Here is a 22,665-nt window from a genome sequence, read left to right as displayed (position 1 = left end):
ACTTTACATCGGCAGAGCTGCTGAGCTCACTGGCTGCAGCGCTGTCAATGTGATGTCAGCACTGTTGACAATAACAGACACAGGAGACTCAGAGCAGAACCTGAGGAGGGTAAGAACCAGAGGCGTAGCTAGGGTTTTGGTTCAGAGGGGGCAAAACTTCTGAGTGGGCCCCTAACCAGGTAACCTTGATTACAACTGGGTGATGCACCCTAATAGTGGAGGAGAACCTCAGCAGATGACAGCACTGTTACTGAAGATAATCTCTATATAAAGACCAACATGGATATTACTGTCATACGTTCAGACCTACAGAACATATAAGAGATCACAGCACAGGTACAGATGGTGACTTACTGCTGACGTTCTTTCTGGTGGAATCGTTCATTTTTCCCGTCTTTTCCATTTGGCCCAGACCGACATGACAACTTCTTCCAGCCAGTACTTGTCTGCGGAGAATACAACAAAGACACATTTCACTTCTCATATTCCAGCCACATCACCATCTATTCCCAACCTGCACAAACTCCTCATCCTGCTGATACCCCAATACTGAGCCGCTGCTGCCGTATGTGTCCCTATTACTGCACCTGATACCCCAATACTGAGCTGCTGCTGCCTTATGTGTCCCTATTACTGCTCCTGATACCCCAATACTGAGCCTCTGCTGCCGTATGTGTCCCTATTACTGCACCTGATACCCCAATACTGAGCCACTGCTGCCGTATGTGTCCCTATTACTGCACCTGATACCCCAATACTGAGCTGCTGCTGTATGTGTCCCTATTACTGCTCCTGATACCCCAATACTGAGCCTCTGCTGCCGTATGTGTCCCTATTACTGCACCTGATACCCCAATACTGAGCCACTGCTGCCGTATGTGTCCCTATTACTGCACCTGATACCCCAATACTGAGCCGCTGCTGCCGTATGTGTCCCTATTACTGCCCCTGATACTCCAGTACTGAGCCGCTGCTGCCGTATGTCCCTATTACTGCACCTGCTATGTGGTTCTCTGTGCCCCCTAAATTCTAAAGCACCCCTCTATAATATAGCAATGCCGGGTGCAAGTGCCCTAGAAAACAGTGCCTACATTTTGCCACTAGAAAGTAATATTGCCATGTGTGCCCCTTTGATAGTCACAATAACCTGGAGTTCCCCTATAAAAATTAGTGCCCACTTTACATTTAATAATGTCCCGAGTCTGCCCCCTGTACAGCTCCCCTATACACAGTATGATGCTCTCTTATACACAGTATAATGCCCCCTATATGTATAGTACCACCCACACAGTAGGCCCCTTAGTAGCCTCCAAACTGTTTGATGGCTCCAACCCTGTATGATGGCCCCTTCACTGTAATCCCCACACTGTATGATGGCCCCCCTCACTGTAATCTCCACACTGTATGATGCCCCCCTAGATAGCCTCCATATAGTATAATGCACCAGATAGTCTTTAATGTAGTATAATGCACTCCCCATAAGCCTCCATATAGTATATTGCGCTACCCATAGGCCTACTTTATATTGTATAATGCATCCCCATTAGGCAGACTCTTTAGCACAAGGCAGCCCCCAATAGGCAAACTCTATAGCACAAGGCAGAACCCATAGGCAGACTCTGTAGTATAAGGCAGACCCTGTAGTATAAGGCAGCACCCCATAGGCAAACCCTGTAGTATAAAGCAGCGCCCACATAGGCAGACCCTGTAGTATTAGGCAGCAGACCCTGTAATATAAGGCAGCACTCCATAGGCAGACTCTGTAGTATAAGGCAGCACCCTACAGGCAGACTCTGTATTATAAAGCAGCACCCCCATAGGCAGACCCTGTAGTATAAGGCAGTACTCCTATAGGCAGACCCTGTAGTATAAGACAGCACCCCCATAAGCAGACCCTGTAGTATAAGGCAGCACCCCACAGGCAGAACCTGTAGTATAAGGCAGCACCCCACAGGCAGAACCTGTAGTATAAGGCAGCACCCCCATAGGCAGATCCTGTAGTATAAGGCAGCACCCCACAGGAGCGTAGCGCTCCTTCTCACATCAATGCGATCAGCTGTATCGGCTAAATGCTGGTACAGCTGACCTTGCGATGACAGGCATCGGGCCCACTCCTGGCACCGGGGCCTCCCCGACTGCTTAGGGGCCTCATAGCGGCCGGGCGGCAGAACAGGGAGATCGATTCTTCCTGCTCTGCCTCAGGATGTAACTGTATGCAGTTACAGTAGTGTAGCTCCGTGTGGGCCTCCTCAGAGCGCGGGGCCCTGGGCGACCGCCTCCTCTGCCCCCCAGTAGCTATGCTACTGGTAAGTACGACACAGTTTGTATTTTTTCTACTATTGTTAATAAGAAAAAAATTCTGAGGGCAACCCCTTTTAAGAGTATGTTCACACTTGGCACATGTTTAGTGGATTTTCCAGGTAGAAAGTCCACAACATATTGTGCTATGTAATCAGTCTGGATTTTAAATGCGCAGATTGTGACTATATGCCGCAAATGTCACCCTTTGTAATGCATGGGGTGTACTCCTTGGCAAATCTGTAGCAAAATCGAGATCATGCGGCTGAATTTCCATCCCTTGTGGATGTGCCCTGCATGTAGCTGTCATAGGCACTGTGTGGGGCCCATTATACTGTATGGAGCACTATGTGGGGCCCATTATACTGTATGGAGCACTATATGGGGCCATTATACATTATGGAGCACTATGTGGGGCCCATTATGCGGTATGCAGCACTATGTGGGGCCCATTATACGGTATGGAGCACTATGTGGGGCCTATTATACGGTATGGAGAACTATGTGGGGCCCATTATACGGTATGGAGCATTATGTGGGGCCCACTATACTGTATGGAGCACATGTGGGGCTCATTATACGGTATGGAGCATTATATGGGACCCTCTTAGTGTATCCTCACTCATCCCCTGCAGATTGTGAGCCCTCGCGGGCAGGGTCCTCCCTCCTTCTGTACCTGTAAGTGCCTTGTTTTTGTGCTCATGTTTATTGTATTTGTCTATATTTGCCCCCATTTCACATGTAAAGCGCCATGGAATAAATGGCGCTATAAAAATATATACTAATAATAATAATAAATTATGCTGTATGGAGCACTATGTGGGGCCCATTATAAGGTATGGAGCACTATGTTGTGCTCATTATAAGGTATGGAGCACTATGTGGGGCCCATTATACGGTATGGAGCACTATGTGGGGCCCATTATACGGTATGGAGCACTATGTGGGGCCCATTATACCGTGTGGAGCACTATGTGGGGCCCATTATACAGTGTGGAGCACTATGTGGGGCCCATTATACCGTGTGGAGCACTATGTGGGGCCCATTATACCGTGTGGAGCACTATGTGGGGCCCATTATATCGTGCGGAGCACTGTGTGGGGCCCATTATACCGTGTGGAGCACTATGTGGGGCCCATTGTAAGGTATGGAGCACTATGTGGGGCCCATTATACGGTATGGAGCACTATGTGGGGCCCATTATACGATATGGAGCACTATGTGGGGCCCATTATACCGTGTGGAGCACTATGTGGGGCCCATTATATCGTGTGGAGCACTGTGTGGGGCCCATTATACCGTGTGGAGCACTATGTGGGGCCCATTATACCGTGTGGAGCACTATGTGGGGCCCATTATACCGTGTGGAGCACTATGTGGGGCCCATTATATCGTGCGGAGCACTGTGTGGGGCCCATTATACCGTGTGGAGCACTATGTGGGGCCCATTGTAAGGTATGGAGCACTATGTGGGGCCCATTATACGGTATGGAGCACTATGTGGGGCCCATTATACGATATGGAGCACTATGTGGGGCCCATTATACCGTGTGGAGCACTATGTGGGGCCCATTATATCGTGTGGAGCACTGTGTGGGGCCCATTATACCGTGTGGAGCACTATGTGGGGCCCATTATACCGTGTGGAGCACTATGTGGGGCCCATTATACCGTGTGGAGCACTATGTGGGGCCCATTATATCGTGCGGAGCACTGTGTGGGGCCCATTATACCGTGTGGAGCACTATGTGGGGCCCATTATACCGTGTGGAGCACTATGTGGGGCCCATTATACCGTGTGGAGCACTATGCGGGGCCCATTATATCGTGCGGAGCACTGTGTGGGGCCCATTATACCGTGTGGAGCACTATGTGGGGCCCATTGTAAGGTATGGAGCACTATGTGGGGCCCATTATACGGTATGGAGCACTATGTGGGGCCCATTATACAATATGGGGACCATTATACCGTGTGGAGCACTGTGTGGGGCCCATTATACGGTAAGGAGCACTATGTGGGGCCCATTATACGGTATGGAGCACTATGTGGGGCCCATTATACGGTATGGAGCACTATGTGGGGCCCATTATACCGTGTGGAGCACTATGTGGGGCCCATTATACAGTGTGGAGCACTATGTGGGGCCCATTATACCGTGTGGAGCACTATGTGGGGCCCATTATACCGTGTGGAGCACTATGTGGGGCCCATTATATCGTGCGGAGCACTGTGTGGGGCCCATTATACCGTGTGGAGCACTATGTGGGGCCCATTGTAAGGTATGGAGCACTATGTGGGGCCCATTATACGGTATGGAGCACTATGTGGGGCCCATTATACGATATGGATCACTATGTGGGGCCCATTATACCGTGTGGAGCACTATGTGGGGCCCATTATATCGTGTGGAGCACTGTGTGGGGCCCATTATACCGTGTGGAGCACTATGTGGGGCCCATTATACCGTGTGGAGCACTATGTGGGGCCCATTATACCGTGTGGAGCACTATGTGGGGCCCATTATATCGTGCGGAGCACTGTGTGGGGCCCATTATACCGTGTGGAGCACTATGTGGGGCCCATTGTAAGGTATGGAGCACTATGTGGGGCCCATTATACGGTATGGAGCACTATGTGGGGCCCATTATACGATATGGAGCACTATGTGGGGCCCATTATACCGTGTGGAGCACTATGTGGGGCCCATTATATCGTGTGGAGCACTGTGTGGGGCCCATTATACCGTGTGGAGCACTATGTGGGGCCCATTATACCGTGTGGAGCACTATGTGGGGCCCATTATACCGTGTGGAGCACTATGTGGGGCCCATTATATCGTGCGGAGCACTGTGTGGGGCCCATTATACCGTGTGGAGCACTATGTGGGGCCCATTATACCGTGTGGAGCACTATGTGGGGCCCATTATACCGTGTGGAGCACTATGCGGGGCCCATTACATCGTGCGGAGCACTGTGTGGGGCCCATTATACCGTGTGGAGCACTATGTGGGGCCCATTGTAAGGTATGGAGCACTATGTGGGGCCCATTATACGGTATGGAGCACTATGTGGGGCCCATTATACAATATGGGGACCATTATACCGTGTGGAGCACTGTGTGGGGCCCATTATACGGTAAGGAGCACTATGTGGGGCCCATTATACGGTAAGGAGCACTATGTGGGGCCCATTATACGGTATGGAGCAATATGTGGGGCCCATTATACGGTATGGAGCATTATGTGGGGCCCATTATACCGTGTGGAGCACTATGTGGGGCCCATTATATCGTGTGGAGCACTGTGTGGGGCCCATTATACCGTGTGGAGCACTATGTGGGGCCCATTATAAGGTATGGAGCACTATGTGGGGCCCATTATACGGTATGGAGCACTATATGGGGCCCATTATACGATATGGGGACCATTATACCGTGTGGAGCACTATGTGGGGCCCATTATAAGGTATGGAGCACTATGTGGAGCCCATTATACGGTATGGAGCACTATATGGGGCCCATTATACGATATGGGGACCATTATACCGTGTGGAGCACTGTGTGGGGCCCATTATACGGTAAGGAGCACTATGTGGGGCCCATTATACGGTATGGAGCACTATGTGGGGCCCATTATACGGTATGGAGCACTATGTGGGGCCCATTATACCGTGTGGAGTACTATGTGGGGCCCATTATATCGTGTGGAGCACTGTGTGGGGCCCATTATACCGTGTGGAGCACTATGTGGGGCCCATTATAAGGTATGGAGCACTATGTGGGGCCCATTATACGGTATGGAGCACTATGTGGGGCCCATTATACGATATGGGGACCATTATACCGTGTGGAGCATTATGTGGGGCCCATTATACCGTGTCGAGTACTGTGTGGGGCCCATTATACGGTATGGAGCACTATGAGGGGCCCATTATACGATATGGGGACCATTATACCGTGTGGAGCATTATGTGGGGCCCATTATACCGTGTGGAGCACTGTGTGGGGCCCATTATACGGCATGGAGCACTATGTGGGGCCCATTATACTATATGGGGACCATTATACCGTGTGGAGCACTATGTGGGGCCCATTATAAGGTATGGAGCACTATGTGGGGCCCATTATACGGTATGGAGCACTATATGGGGCCCATTATACGATATGGGGACCATTATACCGTGTGGAGCACTGTGTGGGGCCCATTATACGGTAAGGAGCACTATGTGGGGCCCATTATACGGTATGGAGCACTATGTGGGGCCCATTATACGGTATGGAGCACTATGTGGGGCCCATTATACCGTGTGAAGTACTATGTGGGGCCCATTATATCGTGTGGAGCACTGTGTGGGGCCCATTATACCGTGTGGAGCACTATGTGGGGCCCATTATAAGGTATGGAGCACTATGTGGGGCCCATTATACGGTATGGAGCACTATGTGGGGCCCATTATACGATATGGGGACCATTATACCGTGTGGAGCATTATGTGGGGCCCATTATACCGTGTCGAGTACTGTGTGGGGCCCATTATACGGTATGGAGCACTATGAGGGGCCCATTATACGATATGGGGACCATTATACCGTGTGGAGCATTATGTGGGGCCCATTATACCGTGTGGAGCACTGTGTGGGGCCCATTATACGGCATGGAGCACTATGTGGGGCCCATTATACTATATTTTGGGCTGTGTGGGGTTTACAGTTGCAGAATCCTACTGTGATGGGATCACCATTCTTTGTGGGGAAGGACTGAGGGGGTGTACAGTAGGGTCATCATACCGTGCATGTGGAGGAATTCACTGTGGGGGTATCTTACTAAGTTTGTTGGCATCATACTTTATTATCTGTATTAGTCAAGATTATTTTGTCCTTTCTTATTATATATTAAAATTAACCCACCGGGCCAAATGCTTTTTACTTCTCTTGCATATTTCAATATTTTATTCTGATCTTCTAAATAAAATGCACTTCATTCATGGGACAATCCCTTTACGTTTGTTTCCATATTATAAAGTTAATCATTATTTATTCGGACTCCCATGACAGCACTACGAGAGAGGGGATCCGCCCTTCAGGAACAGGAAACCTACAGATACAAAAGGGCGGCACCTCTCCCCCTGCATCAGTTGGTTTCCTGTTCCTGGAGGGACAGGATCCTACAGATTTCATCTCGTAAGGAGCCCAGGCCGGCCGGTCGAATCTGGTAGCGGGGGGGTCTCCTACCTCGACCGGTGCGGAAAGTCCTGGAGACGCCACGGTGGTCCAGGCTGGACTGCACGTCAGTGGCGTTGGCAGCAGGGAGCAGGGTCCGGAGGATTCCTTGTCTCCGGAAGCCGGCGTTGGTAAGTTTCATTTCCCCCCCCTGAGCAGACGGCGGCAGTGAGGTGCGGTGGTGTGGTTGCGGCGTCGGAAGTGGGCGCCGTCCGGAGCACTGCTGGGCATTCCCGGCGTCCTGCATCGCTCACTGAGCGTTTCCGGAACGCTGGGGCGCCGGGGGTGGAGCCGGCAGGCGCTTCCGGTTTGCGGGTTGACTGCGCATGCGCGGTCTTTCCAAGATGGCGGCGCCCATGGTCCGGTCGCCGGTTCTTCTGTACTACCACCGCTAACCTCCCAGCTGCAGCCTGATCATCAGGAACCAATGGGGACACGCCAGATGGCCTGCTGACCGGAATACAGGGGGATATAAGCAGGTGTTGGCGATAGAACCCTGCTTTTGGCCACAGCTTCATCATGGCAGATGATGGTGAGCAGCAGCCTCAACTTCTGGATAAAGTACGGCAGGAAGCCGTGGGAAAGGATATCAGAAGTGACCAGTCCAGCCGTAAAAGCTCGTCCAGGCAAGGATCTAGAGCTTCGACTGGCAAGGAGCCCCCTCGTGTTCCGGTACCTTTCTCTTTCACGTACACTGGTAAGTGATCTACGTGAATGTTCACTCAGTGACGCGGGCCCCTTATACTTTGTCATTCTAGGGGAAGAGAAGTGCAAAGTCGAAACATAAGGAGTGTGCCCTATGTGAAGTTCCCTTACCAGATTCCTACCCTAAAAAATTGTGTGCCTCCTGTATACAACAGACGGTGAGGTTTACAGGAGTGGAAGGGTTGAGTGACATCAGGCTAGATAGATGGTATCTCCCTTATTGTCCTCCCCTAGGTAGCGGAAGAATCTGCTTCTACGGCTAATCTGCGTGAGATGATCCGTACAGAAGTAAGGGAATCCCTGCGGTCTATGTCCCAGGCGGGAAGTTCAAAACAGAGAGCCTCGGTGATCTCTGATTCGTCAGAGGAAGATAAAGAGGAAGGTTCTTATCGCTCAAATCTCTCTTCCTCGTCATCAGAAGAGGAATCTGGCCGATTCTGTCTGCCTCTGGACCGGGTGGATAAGTTAGTCAAGTCGGTCAGAGGTACGATGGGCCTAGAAGAGCCTAAGACTCAGCTTTCCCGTCAGGAGCTAATGTTCAGCGGCTTGGAACACAAGAAACGCAGATCCTTCCCGGTGATTGATAAGATTCAAGACCTGATTCTCCGGGAATGGAAAAAACCGGAGAAGAAAGGTTCTTTGCCACCGGCTTTAAAGCGCAGGTATCCCTTTGAAGATACGGATGTGGATACCTGGGACAAGGCCCCTAAATTAGATGCGGCGGTGGCGAAGGCATCTAAGAAAGCAGCTTTACCTTTCGAGGACATGGGGTCCCTTAAAGACCCTCTTGACAGGAAGGCGGAGATCTTCCTTAAGGGTACGTGGGAGATGGCAGCCGGATCCTTGAGGCCAGCAGTGGCTGCGACTTGTACAGCCAGATCCCTAATGGTCTGGTTGGAACAGTTGGAATCCCAGCTTAAAGAAGGCGCCTCCAGGAATTCTATTCTAGGTGCGCTTCCAGTGATTCAGGATGCTGCGGCTTTCTTGTCGGACGCGTCTGTGGACTCGGTCAGAATGGCGGCCAGAGCAGCAGGACTCTCCAACGCGGCTCGTAGAGCCTTATGGTTGAAGTGTTGGTCGGGGGATATCCAGTCAAGATCCAAATTATGCGCTATCCCATGTAAAGGGGAATATCTCTTTGGGCCAACCTTGGATGAGCTGCTCGAAAAGGCTGGAGATGATAAGAAGAAATTTCCTAATTTGTCATCAGCTTCTTACCGGCGTCCATTTAACAGAAGGAGATTTGGTCGTGGAAGGAAGCGCGCATCCTCACCCTCTAGAGAAAATTTTAGATGGGAGGATAGACGCAGGAGAGGTACGGGTTACATGTTTCGCCGTTCCTCAAAAGAACGTAAGAAACCAGACCAATGACTAGCAATCCCTGTGGGAGGGAGATTGTCAACCTTCTCTTCCGCTTGGACTAACATCACGAATAGTGTCTGGGTCCGAGGTATTGTATCGGAAGGCCTAAAATTGGAATTTGTTCATTGGCCTCGTGATAAGTTTATGTTAACCCCCTTGCGTTCCTCCACTATTGAGCAGACGGCCTTAGAGTCAGAGGTCATGACTTTATGCCGTAAAAATGTACTGATTGAGGTTCCGGAGTCAGAGAGAGGAAGAGGATTCTACTCTCCTCTTTTTTTGATTCAAAAACCAGACAAGTCGTTCAGGACTATTATCAATCTTAAATCCCTTAATGAATACCTGGTTAATAACACGTTTAAAATGGAGTCAATCAGTTCTGCAATAAAGATGTTGTTTAAACACTGCTTCATGGTAGTTGTGGACTTAAAGGATGCATACTATCATGTTCCTATCCACGAAAACTTCCAGAAGTTTCTACGTGTGGCGGTGTCTATGGGAGGTATTGTTCGCCATTTTCAATTTAGAGCCCTTCCCTTCGGCCTCTCAACGTCTCCCCGGGTATTTACTAAAGTAGTTGCGGAGGTTATGGCGCACTTACGTGAATCCGATATTCTCATTGTTCCTTATCTGGATGATTTCCTAATAGTGGGGAACTCAGTAGACCATTGCCTGGCTCAGGTTAAAACAGCTATATTTAAACTGGAAAATCTGGGCTGGATCATAAATTATGATAAATCCCGATTGCAACCCCTAAAGACCCAGAGGTTCCTAGGGCTACTGTTAAATTCCGAGTCCCAACAATGCTGTCTTCCGCCTGATAAATTGCTTCATATCCAACAACAGGTGTTAAAAGCAATTAATAAACCATCCATGACCCTTAGACAGGCTATGTCTTTGTTAGGTTCCCTAACTTCCTGTATCCCCGCCGTCCGTTGGGCCCAGTTCCACTCCAGGCCTTTACAGTTTGACGTACTACATTATGATAGGGTCTTACAGGGTTCCTTGCAGGGTCAGATGACATTGAGTCCAGGGGTTCTTACATCTCTTAGATGGTGGCTAGAGGAAGACAATCTGTCAGCAGGAGTTCCCTGGGTGACTCAGGTGACTCGGGTAATCACAACAGACGCCAGCCCCACGGGGTGGGGGGCACACATGGGTGACGTGGTAGTCCAGGGTCTATGGGACCCCCAAATGTCAGCCTCTTCCAATCAGAAGGAGTTGATGGCAATTGAATTCTCAATTAAGGAACTCCTCGTGTATCTACAGGGTCACCATGTCAAAATCCTCTCCGACAACCAGGTGGCAGTGGCCTACGTGAATCACCAAGGTGGAACACGCTCCGAGTTCCTGATGGAAATAGCGGACCGCCTGCTCCGGATAGCGGAAGACCATTTTCTATCTTTAACAGCAGTGCATATAAAAGGGAAGGAAAATATAAGGGCGGACTTTCTAAGTCGAAACACCTTAAGACAAGGAGAATGGTCTCTGAACTCAAAAATCTTCAACCAAATTGTCCGCAGGTGGGGTCATCCAGAGGTGGACTTATTTGCCAGCAAGGACAACAGAAAAACGAAAATATTCTGTTCCTTGAATCCCAGGGAATATCCGCTGGCAGTGGATGCCTTCCTGATCAGATGGGATTTCCGATTGGCATATGCGTTCCCCCCGCTAAACCTGTTGCCTCTGGTGGTCAGAAAGATAAGGGAGGATCAAGCGAGAATCATACTGATCGCTCCGTTCTGGCCCCGAAGAGCTTGGTTCTCCTGGCTCAGGACCATGTCGGTGGAAGACCCCTGGGTACTGCCGGACATCCCGGACCTACTTCATCAAGGTCCGATCAACCATCCACAAGTGAAGGGTCTCCATTTGACGGCATGGTCTTTGAGAGGTCACTGTTAAAAAACAGAGGATTTTCTCCAAATCTCATTGATACCCTTATGAAGAGTAGAAAACTCATAACAACTAAGATCTACTCTAGAACTTGGAGGAAGTTTCTGGCCTCTTCAAATTTTAATATCGAAGAGGGTTTACCAATTAACCAGATTCTAGAATTCCTGCAGAGAGGGCTAGAGCTAAATCTATCCACGAGTACGCTAAAAGTACAAGTCTCAGCCCTAGGGGCCCTATTTTCTTGTAACATTGCTGGTAATTATTGGGTATCAAGGTTCATCAAAGCAGCTAGTAGGTCCAGACCTATACACAGGAATAGGTCAATGCCTTGGGATCTCAATCTAGTCCTCTCTGCTTTGACTAAAGAACCGTTTGAGCCTTTACATTCAGCCTCACTTAAATTACTATCCCTCAAAACAGCATTTTTGGTGGCAATTACATCTGCTCGTAGGGTAGGAGACATACAGGCTCTTTCTAGGCTGTCCCCCTATACAGAGTTTCTACAGGACAGAGTAGTCCTCAGACCAGATCCAGCTTATTTACCTAAAGTGGTCTCAGATTTTCATAGATCTCAGGAGATAGTTCTACCATCATTTCTCCCTAATCCTTCTAATTCCAAAGAACAGTTACTCCATACGTTAGATGTTAGGAGATGTCTCTTAGAATATATTTCAGTCACTGATGCTTGGAAGAGAGAGGAGGCTTTGTTTCTATCCTTCCAAGGTCCCAGGAAAGGTCTTAGAGTGTCAAAGTGCACGTTAGCGAAGTGGATTAGGGAGGCTATCTCTCTGGCTTATACTGCAGGTGGAGGTCCTGTTCCGCAGAATCTGAGGGCACATTCCACCCGGGCCATGGCTACATCCTGGGCTGAAAGATCTGGAGTTTCCATCGACCAGATATGTAAGGCGGCTACGTGGTCATCCCCTTCCACCTTTTTCAAGCACTATAGGTTGGACTTGGGGTTCTCTTCTGATCTCACCTTCGGGTTAAGGGTGCTACAGGCTATAGTCCCTCCCTAAGGTAGTTTACATCTCTGTAATTCTCTCGTAGTGCTGTCATGGGAGTCCGAATAAAGCATTAAGCTACTTACTGGTAGCAGCATTTTTCGGAGGCCCATGACAGCACCCTTAGTTCCCTCCCTATTCACGTGGGGGTTGCACTTCCTATAATGTATATAATGAGATAGATAGATCTCACGTGTGGTATATAGTTCAATATGATGGATTATTTTTGTACATAAACTGTATATAATGTATGTTTGTGTGCTACTAACCGCGGTAGTCCTCTCAGGCTCTAATATACAACTGATGCAGGGGGAGAGGTGCCGCCCTTTTGTATCTGTAGGTTTCCTGTTCCTGAAGGGCGGATCCCCTCTCTCGTAGTGCTGTCATGGGCCTCCGAAAAATGCTGCTACCAGTAAGTAGCTTAATGCTATTTGATCAGGGAAAACTTTCTCAATTGTAGACATTTTTTTTAATAAACGTCAAGGTTGGCCCGCGACTTTGTCCCAGCTTTTCATTCTGTCCCTCTGTGTATTTGAGCTTGACATCCCTGTATCTTTCCTGTGTTTTGGGTTGCAGCCATAGAGAAGGTGGCGGTATGTATCATGAGCAGTCCCTTCCCTGCATCAGGCCTTGACGCTCGTCTTCATGGATAGGAATTTAATGGGACAATGGTGGTTATAACAGGGAATGTCTATAAGATGCCCCCGTAGGTCTCGCCGGTCCTCTTCACGGTAAGAAAGTGTCACTCTGATTCTGCGATCCCGTTTTCTAGTCTCACGACAGTGGCATTTAATCACAGTTTATACGGTGACATTAGGAAAGATATATATCTTGGTACCGTGTTAGCCAGTAGATAGAAAAATATTTAGAATTGAGAGTCCTCAGTGGTTGATACCTTTTAATGGCTAACTGAAAAGATGGTAACAAATTGCAAGATTTCGAGACTGTGCAGGTCTCTTCATCAGGCAAAGGGGTCATCACAACAGAACCCGACCCCAATCAGAGGACAATAAAACAATCCTTATCTAAGAACTGGTCCAATATTTATGGACATAACTGTTTATCACTCGTGGTAATTCTGCTTCATGTCACCTGGCTTATCCATGGTTTTTCCTTTTTTTTTTTTCTTTTGTTTTTGTGCCATGTTGTGCATAAATATGTGATTCTTCAGAATTTGTTTTAGTCTTTGCCTGATGAAGAGACGTATGTAGTCTCGAAATCTTGCAATTTGTTACCATCTTTTCAGTTAGCCATTAAAAGGTGTCAACCACTGAGGACTCTCAATTCTAAATATTTTTCTACGGTGACATTATAACTCATTTAAGTCCATAATTTAAAAAAAATATTGTGAACCTGGATTCTTGAATATGGTAATGCCACCGTGGGCTTGGCACGCAGCATGGATAATCACCACCTTCCACCAGACAGGCATAGTGAAGGCGCTGCAGGTTTGTGCACAGCGAGGGGGGAGGGTGGAGATCAAGGAGAGTAAATATTAGGAGCGCAGAAGCAGGATGTGCAGCTCGGGGAATGCTTTCCTGTGCTAATGCATGAACCGCCGAGAAGGAAGGGGAGGGAGACGAGAAGCATCTATGGTGGAAGTGAAGCCCCCTCCGAAGGAGAAGAGTGGGGATCTGAAGCCATAAGGAGCCTTGAAGGCAAAGTGCTGCTTCTTCCCTTTCATGCAGGTACAACCTCCAGCTGTTCCTTCCCATGCACCTGTTAGGCTACGTTCACATTAGCGTTTCCCGACGCAGCGTCGGGAAATGCAGCGGCGACGCACACGTCATGCGCCCCTATGTTTAACATGGGGGACGCATGCGTTTTTCGCGTTGCGTTTTCCGACATGTGCGTCGTTTTTGACGCTAGCGTCGGACGCAAGAAAATGCAACAAGTTGCATTTTTCTTGCGTCCGATTTTCGTCAAAAAACGACGCACGCGTCGCAAAACGCAGCGTTTTTGCGTGCGATTGCACGCGTTTTTGCGTGCGTCGTGCGTTGCGTCGCCGACGCAGCGGCGCGCAACGCTAATGTGAACGTAGCCTTACTCCTCTTTGTGCCTTTAGGAGTTTCCACTGTACTTTTTTGGTTTTTAATACTCCCTTTCTATGGGGATATTTTCAGTTTGTGATGCATAAGTGCTGTACACGGGATCCCGCAGCAGTCGTCCACAGCCGCACCTGTCCTGTATACAGGTTACTAGTGACACGTCAGTGACTGCACAGCCGCCGGTGCCACTGCTGGGACAGAGTACTAGTCATTGGCGTCTGGCTGGTTGTCTACACCGGCGTCGCTCCTGCTTGACAGGTGCAGGAACTCCCTGTCCTTACAGGAATCCCAGAGATGGTGAATGTTTTATAAGGGTGGAGATAGGTGTGGGTTCTCCGCTTCACAGGGAAATTGCAAATAATATGCAGCATGGGTAACTGCATACACAGTGGATCTTCTGCGCAGGTAATCTGCAGGGTAAGGCCGTATCATCTAAGTAGATTCTAAAAATCTCATCTACATATTGCAGAACTTAAAAAAACATTGCGGATTACTCAGTCTGTCATGTCAATTATTGTTGCAGATTTCACCTACATTAATGCAGAGAGGTGGATTCCGTGGTAAATCCACGTTTGATAGATTGCAGCAAAATCAGCTGCGGAAATTGAGGCTGAAGTTCGTCCCAAGTGCATGTGCAAATCATAGAAGTTCATTTTCTGCTCTCCAAGTTTTTTTTCAGTGTGCAGAAGATCTAATATGAGGTTTTTGACTACAGCAACATTTAAAGGGAACCTAGGACTTGCCATAAATCTGTATTATTTTTATTATTATTATTATTATATATTATTATTTATTTTTAGATGGCGTCACTGTTCTCCTGAATCTGGCACTTCTCCGTTTTTTTATTTTTTTTTTAGATCTAGTCACCCTTTTCTTGTATGTAAATCTAGTCCTTAACTCTTCTCTGCAGAGGTTTTCTTGAAGACCAAGCCCACTTGGCTAAAAAGACTAGATTTATATACAGGGAAGAGGGGGCCCTATCTCAGGATCAGAGAGGAGCTGGAACAAAAGAGAAACAATGCCGGATACAGGAGAACAGCGCCATTTACACCAGGTAATAAGAATTACATATTCATGACAAATGACAGGTCCTGTTTAAAGGGACACCAACCCAGTGTGTCAATGTAAAGCTTTAAAAATTGCTGAAAATTATAGTATGTAAGGTTCCGGCTGTAGGTGGATGTGAGTCTTATCCGGTGGTCTCGCTGCAGTGACTGCTGCATTGCTCTGTTATGGACGGGATACATGACTTGTATCATTTATTCCAGCCACATCATGGTAAAATTGTAGCAAAACTACAGAACAGCTAATAATCTGTCCACTATTGGCTGCGTACAAGGCAAAATCACTAACTCCAAACTGTGCATAACATAGAAACATCTTGGTCAACTAATCTTGGGATTACTACAAGGACATTGAGGAGCTCTGTGAAAGGTTTAATAAAGGGGTATTCCAGTTTTGGAACAACCCTGTGCCCCAGCAGCAGTTTAATAAACTGAGATCAGCCGCTCGTGCTCATGACTGGGCCAGAACCACTGAGCTCATTGACTGGCTGCAGCGCTGTCAACACTGCAGTCACCGGGAGCAGCGGTGGACTGGAGACTCAGCTCTGGACCCAGGGACGGTGAGTAAAGCACATGTTGTTAGTTTTTTAAATAAGCTGTGCCAGTGGGAGAGGGGTTTTCCAAAACAGGAAAGCCCCCTTTAAATAAGCCGTATTGATCTCTTATTTATATTGATGGAGGATTTTATTGCCTAACTAGTTAAAAACAGGAGAAAAAAAAACAGGCAACGCTGGAACTGGCCCCTGGAGTGGTCAAACTGGTTCTGAAGGTGTACATACCCGCCCTCTCTCCAGTATATGTTCACTTTACATTACACTGACCGGTTTTGTTGTAATACCTGCAAAATAAATAAGAAAGCCTATCTATGGCTGTGCCCACAATGGAAGGCTCTGGCTGATCTCCATGCAGATAGCTACGTCAGTAAATGCCAGCGCACCGTGCGCTGCGTGTCCTCTAATCGGCTCAGGACGTCGCCGCCACTGAGAAGGGCCTGGGGATTTGTAGGCAGCGGCAGATAAATGAGGAATGATTATCCTCTGCTTTATATCTCCCACACCTCCCTCCCTGTACATTTTCTGATAGGTTTCCAAGGAGATGGCCGGCTGGCAAGAAAAACCAGTCTGACCCCTTCCCAGATGTCTTTTTGACATTTATAACTGAATAGTTCTTAAAATGAACCTGACATCTGATTCATGGTTTTGTAGCAGTAGTTTACTTTGATGCACCATAGCCAAAGTCTGATCTATATTGCTTGTAGTTCGGGCAGCGTGAATCGGATGTCAGGTTCCCTTTAACTCTTTACGCTTGTACCATAACCTCAATCGATCATCAAAAAAATGACCTAATCTTTAGATAAAGTTTCTGTATTTTGTAATGTATGTTTTTACCCATATTACAATTTGTGTATTAAAAATAAAAAGTAGAATTCTTGCAGTTTCACACTGGCCACTAGAATGTTTAGACATGAACTTTTAGTTGTTTCAGGAAACAACACATGTACTTGGCCACAATGGACAAAAAATTGGTTTGTGTCGCCATTTACCTAAACCCGTAACTTTTTTATAACCCCATCAATGGAGCTATGTGGGAGCTGTGTCAGAGCTTGATATTTTTTTTTTGCATGGCGAGCTGATGTTTGTTTTTTTTATACAATTGTGGGGTACATTCTATCCTTTGGTCGCTTCTTTTTGCATTTTTTAACGTGATTAAGACCGAAAAAAATGACATTGTGGTGTTTTTTTTTTATCCTTATGAATTATTATATATTCTTATATTTTTCTTTTTTAAAAAAAACTTTTCCTTTTTTTGTTGTTTACATTTGTTAATCCCCTTAGGGGACTTGAACCTGCTGAGATCTGTATAGCCCGCCCACACCACTGATTGTGCATACACAGGCAGACAGCTGTCAATCATTGCTGTGGGCACAGTAATATAGAGCTCATGAATATGGAGTACTATAAGGCAGCAAGGTTACTATTACTCTAGTGATAATCTCCTGCTGATAAAATTGTGATTTTTATCAACACTACAGCAAGCAGCCCAATAATTGACAAATTGTAAGATGAGGGTCTCTGCCCCTATAGCATGCCGCTCTCAACTAGCGTGTCAAAAACCTGGTGACAGATTAAAATAGGATTATATAGCCATGCTGACATGGATTTTTACAGCAAATGCACCAGCCTCATCAGGTCTTAGAGACTTATAATAATGTAATACATTTAATAATGTATAGTTTCTGTTCTCAAATCCTGTGCCAGATCTGCTTTACAAAGCCATCTAGAAATTTTCAGTTGGTTCCTATTGGGCTCCTGACGTTTATTCAGACTTGTAGATACATAGTATCAATTTTCTGAGTTTCATAGTTTTCTTTCATTTGTGTTTGTTCCAAAGAATTTGATGATAAAAACAAAGTTTTAGCTTTATATGTAAAAATATTGGAGTGCCTAAAGTTTCTGGCTTACTGTCTCATCACTGTTAGTGTAAACGTGGCCTGTGAGTATGTGGTAGGTATGTGGACAGTGTGTGGTTGGTATGTGGACAGTGTGTGGTTGGTATGTGGACAGTGTGTGGTTGGTATGTGGACAGTGTGTGGTTGGTATGTGGACAGTGTGTGGTTGGTATGTGGACAGTGTGTGGTTGGTATGTGGACAGTATGCGTGGTTGGTATGTGGACAGTGTGTGGTTGGTATGTGGACAGTATGCGTGGTTGGTATGCGGACAGTGCGTGGTTGGTATGCGGACAGTGTGTGGTTGGTATGCGGACAGTGTGTGGTTGGTATGCGGACAGTGTGTGGTTGGTATGCGGACAGTGTGTGGTTGGTATGCGGACAGTGTGTGGTTGGTATGCGGACAGTGTGTGGTTGGTATGCGGACAGTGTGTGGTTGGTATGCGGACAGTGTGTGGTTGGTATGCGGACAGTGTGTGGTTGGTATGCGGACAGTGTGTGGTTGGTATGCGGACAGTGTGCGGCTGGTATGTGGACAGTGTGCGGTTGGTATGTGGACAGTGCGTGGACGGTATGTGGACAGTGCGTGGTCGGTATGTGGACAGTGTGTGGTTGGTATGTGGACAATGTGCGGTTGGTATGTGGACAGTGTGTGGACAGTGCGTGGTTGGTATGTGGACAGTGCGTGGTTGGTATGTGGACAGTGTGCGGTTGGTATGTGGACAGTGTGTGGTTGGTATGTGGACAGTGCGTGGTCGGTATGTGGACGGTATGTGGACAGTGTGGGTCGGTATGTGAACAGTGCGTGGTCGGTATGTGAACAGTGTGTGGACGGTATGTGGACAGTGTGTGGACAGTATTTGTACTCCAGCCTCATCAGGTCTTAGAGACTTATAATAATGTAATACATTTAATAATGTATAGTTTCTGTTCTCAAATCCTGTGCCAGATCTGCTTTACAAAGCCATCTAGAAATTTTCAGTTGGTTCCTATTGGGCTCCTGACGTTTATTCAGACTTGTAGATAGATAGTATCAATTTTCTGAGTTTCATAGTTTTCTTTCATTTGTGTTTGTTCCAAAGAATTTGATGATAAAAACAAAGTTTTAGCTTTATATGTAAAAATATTGGAGTGCCTAAAGTTTCTGGCTTACTGTCTCATCACTGTTAGTGTAAACGTGGCCTGTGAGTATGTGGTTGGTATGTGGACAGTGTGCGGTTGGTATGTGGACAGTGTGCGGTTGGTATGTGGACAGTGTGTGGTTGGTATGTGGACAGTGCGTGGTCGGTATGTGGACGGTATGTGGACAGTGTGGGTCGGTATGTGAACAGTGCGTGGTCGGTATGTGAACAGTGTGTGGACGGTATGTGGACAGTGTGTGGACAGTATTTGTACTCCAAAACCAGAAGTGGGTGATAAATACAGAAGTGGTGACTATTTCTATTATACTTTTCCTCTGATTGTTTACAAATACTGAACATGTGAACATGGCCTTAGGCTAAGGTCACAAAAACATTTTCTTTCAATATGGTAGTTCACATGATTGTTTTTCTGCACCGACTGACAGTCTGTATCGAAAAAATTGCAGCTGATGCTAGTCTCATCCAATTACGGTAATGATAACACACGCCGTACGGATACATCTGTTTTGAACAAACCTATTGCAGAGATTAAACAAAGGTTCTTTTAATTGTGTGTCTAAAAAACCGGATATATGAAACAGGACAGAACTCCATAAGGATGAAAATGCCTCTCTAATTTGAGGTTGAAGAGGGAATGTTTCTCCTTGTGGAGCGAAGCCTAGCCAATGTAAGACTTGGATCTCTTGCTTTGCGCTGAGGAGGTGCAAACGCCCTGAAACACGGTCTTCACATTGAGTTTCTGGTTTGGGTTCTTATCCTAAGTTATATGGCAAGGCTCGTTAAAGGGCGAATACTGAGTTTAGATTGCTGCATCCTATAGGTGGGGCTAGCATTCTCTTCCTTTCTGAAGAGGCTAGTTGCATACACCCTCACAGTATTGTACTTGTTTTTGGTGCTATTGAAGAGTTATTTGCGAAATAGCAAGATATCCTCTATCCACAGGGGTATAACTTAATGATCACTGTAGGCCTGACCGCTGAGATTTCCACCAATCCTGAGAACTGGATTCTCGAACCTGCGAACAGGGTTCTACAGAGCCCCATCATGAATGGAGCGGCGGTTCACTGCTCGATCTCTGCTCCAGTAACTGTCTATGTGACTGCAGAAGAAAGCTGAATCTAGCGTTCCTCTATTTCCTGCTATCCAATAACTTACCGATCACTCGGGGGCCCACACCTGGAGAGACATTTTTAGGAATACCCCTGTCCTCACTGGTTACTTTAATATCACTATATAAATAATTCTGTGTGTTTGTATTTGCTGCGTGATACGGATCCTTCAGGTTTACAGGCAGCTGCTCTGCTTTGTAGTAATATTTGTCAGGTTCCCATCATTATAGACAGGTTAAGCAAACTTCTCTGTCTGGTCCTGTTGCACTTTATGTTTTTTTTTTTGCTCTCCATTCAATTTATCAGTTAAAAGCTGTGATTGATGCATCCGTCACCGACAGACCTTAATGGCATCCATTTACGATATATGTGACAAGTTTAGCAATAGCTTCTCTTGGCTTAGTCATTAAACTCATGCCATTATAGCCCACAGATCACAGGTCTCATTGTTAGGCATCCGTCCCCCCTAGACTATAATGGCGTCTGTTTACCGAATACTTAATGAAAAGCTATTAAAAAGCTCATGTTGTATTACTGTGATAGACGCGCCTGTCTGACAACAGAGCCCTATGGTTAAATTTAGGGCAGGAGCCTTCCTGTCGCGCACACACAGAACGCAAACAAAAAAAAGTGATGTCAGCCGGGTCGTAGTTGCACATAAACGGTTAAATTAGTGAATGCTTTTACCCCAAACTATGCAGCTTTCATAACTAGATTTTAGGGGGATTTATACTGAGCCTGGCATCCAGCTGAAAAGGACATGGGAGGGGCTTCATGAGCTGCAGTTTGTCAGCCAAATGCCGATTGGCTCAGAGCAGCTGACACATGACCTGTGTCCGTTTCAGCTGGAAGCCATGTATGAGTTTACTGCAGTGTGTAGTGGCACTTCTTAACCCTCATTAGTTTAACCCTTCATGGGTTTTAGGTTATCTTGTGACAGATGCTGTGTTATATTCGGGACCGTGCATGTATTATTCATGTGCCCGTTTGCACAGACCTGCTGTGCAGTGACTCACTGAATCCTCGCCATGGTTGTGTGCGCTAGGCTAGCCCTGAGGGTGCATGGAATGGAAACAGAACCACAACCCTCAGGCTTGGCAGGAACAAGGAACGTAAAAATCCTTCTTTACAATGCCATTGTGTGGTTTCCTACAGAGAACATCTGCTGCCAGAATCCCTCCTCCCATGAACTACTGATGCCACATCCACACCTTGTGATCACCACCAGACCCTCTCCTATGTTCCTCACCGTTTTCTGAGGACTGCGTCTTTATACAGCACCTGAGGCAACAATACAGTCTGTGCCCGCAGAATTTACTCTGGCACCATGTCAGGTAAGGGAGGCTCAGGTACAGTCCCTATTATATTCAACGCTGATTGTTAGATTTTTATTTTTATATTTAGAGATGTAGATTGTTGTCTACACCTTATACATGTACACAGTTGTTTAAAGGAGTTTCCATTACAAGGATATTGATGACCCACCCATAGGATAGATCACCAATATCAGATCATTGGGGCCCGTCACTTGCCATCCCCACCCATTACAAGCACTGGCAGCCAAAACACGTGGCTCCCAGGTACTGCAGATCACCTCCTATTGCTCGAATGAGAACTATGCCACAGTACCCTGGAGCGCCTACTACATGGAGCTGTGCTGTTCTTCTCCATCCATTGCTTACATCTGGCCACTATCAGGGCTTGTAACAGTGGATCGACGGTGGGGCCAGGTGACGGGCCTCCGTGATCTGATATTGTTGATCTTTGCTAAGAATTGGTCATCAGTATCCTTGTAATGGAAAAACCCCTTTAAGAGAACCTCGTGTGAGCTAAAAGGGGCTAAGAAATTATCTACAAAAGTTAGTCTTCATCTTGAATACCCTTCATGTCTTTTCTCAGGGGTCAAGATCTGCTGGACAGTATAAGAGCTCTCACCCATTGGTGGGTGGTTTGATTTTATATTATGGCACCTACACAGTACACCTGCAGAACCTGGTGACATCCCATGGTTATGGCACCTACACAGTACACCTACAGAAGCTGGTGACATCCCATGGTTATTATGGCACCTACACAGTATACCTACAGAACCTGGTGACATCCCATGTTATTATAGCACCTACACAGTACACCTACAGAACCTGGTGACATCCCATGTTATTATAGCACCTACACAGTACACCTACAGAACCTGGTGACATCCCATGGTTATTAGGACACCTACACAGTATACCTACAGAACCTGGTGACATCCCATGGTTATTATAGCACCTACACAGTACACCTACAGAACCTGGTGACATCCCATGGTTATTAGGGCACCTACACAGTATACCTACAGAACCTGGTGACATCCCATGGTTATTAGGGCAC

General features: G+C 47.0%; 1 protein-coding gene across 3 annotated transcripts in view; it reads left to right on the top strand.

Moving 5' to 3' along the window:
* Positions 1 to 22,665, top strand: part of SGSM3 (small G protein signaling modulator 3) — a 65,180-nt gene that overhangs the window by 6,908 nt on the left and 35,607 nt on the right. For 2 of the 3 annotated variants that reach the window (XM_069736893.1, XM_069736895.1), the window contains exon 2: positions 21,448 to 21,626. In XM_069736893.1, the coding sequence (XP_069592994.1) occupies positions 21,620 to 21,626 (7 nt within the window). In that variant the 5' untranslated portion in view covers positions 21,448 to 21,619. Of the gene's footprint in view, positions 1 to 13,987; positions 14,171 to 21,447; positions 21,627 to 22,665 lie in introns of those variants that run through there. The other variant, XM_069736894.1, reaches the window with a different exon arrangement.

This window comes from Ranitomeya imitator, chromosome 8 (assembly GCF_032444005.1).
Source record: "Ranitomeya imitator isolate aRanImi1 chromosome 8, aRanImi1.pri, whole genome shotgun sequence".
NCBI lineage: Eukaryota > Metazoa > Chordata > Amphibia > Anura > Dendrobatidae > Ranitomeya > Ranitomeya imitator.
Note: the sequence above shows the minus strand (reverse complement) of the source record. Positions and strands in the feature narration are given on the sequence as shown.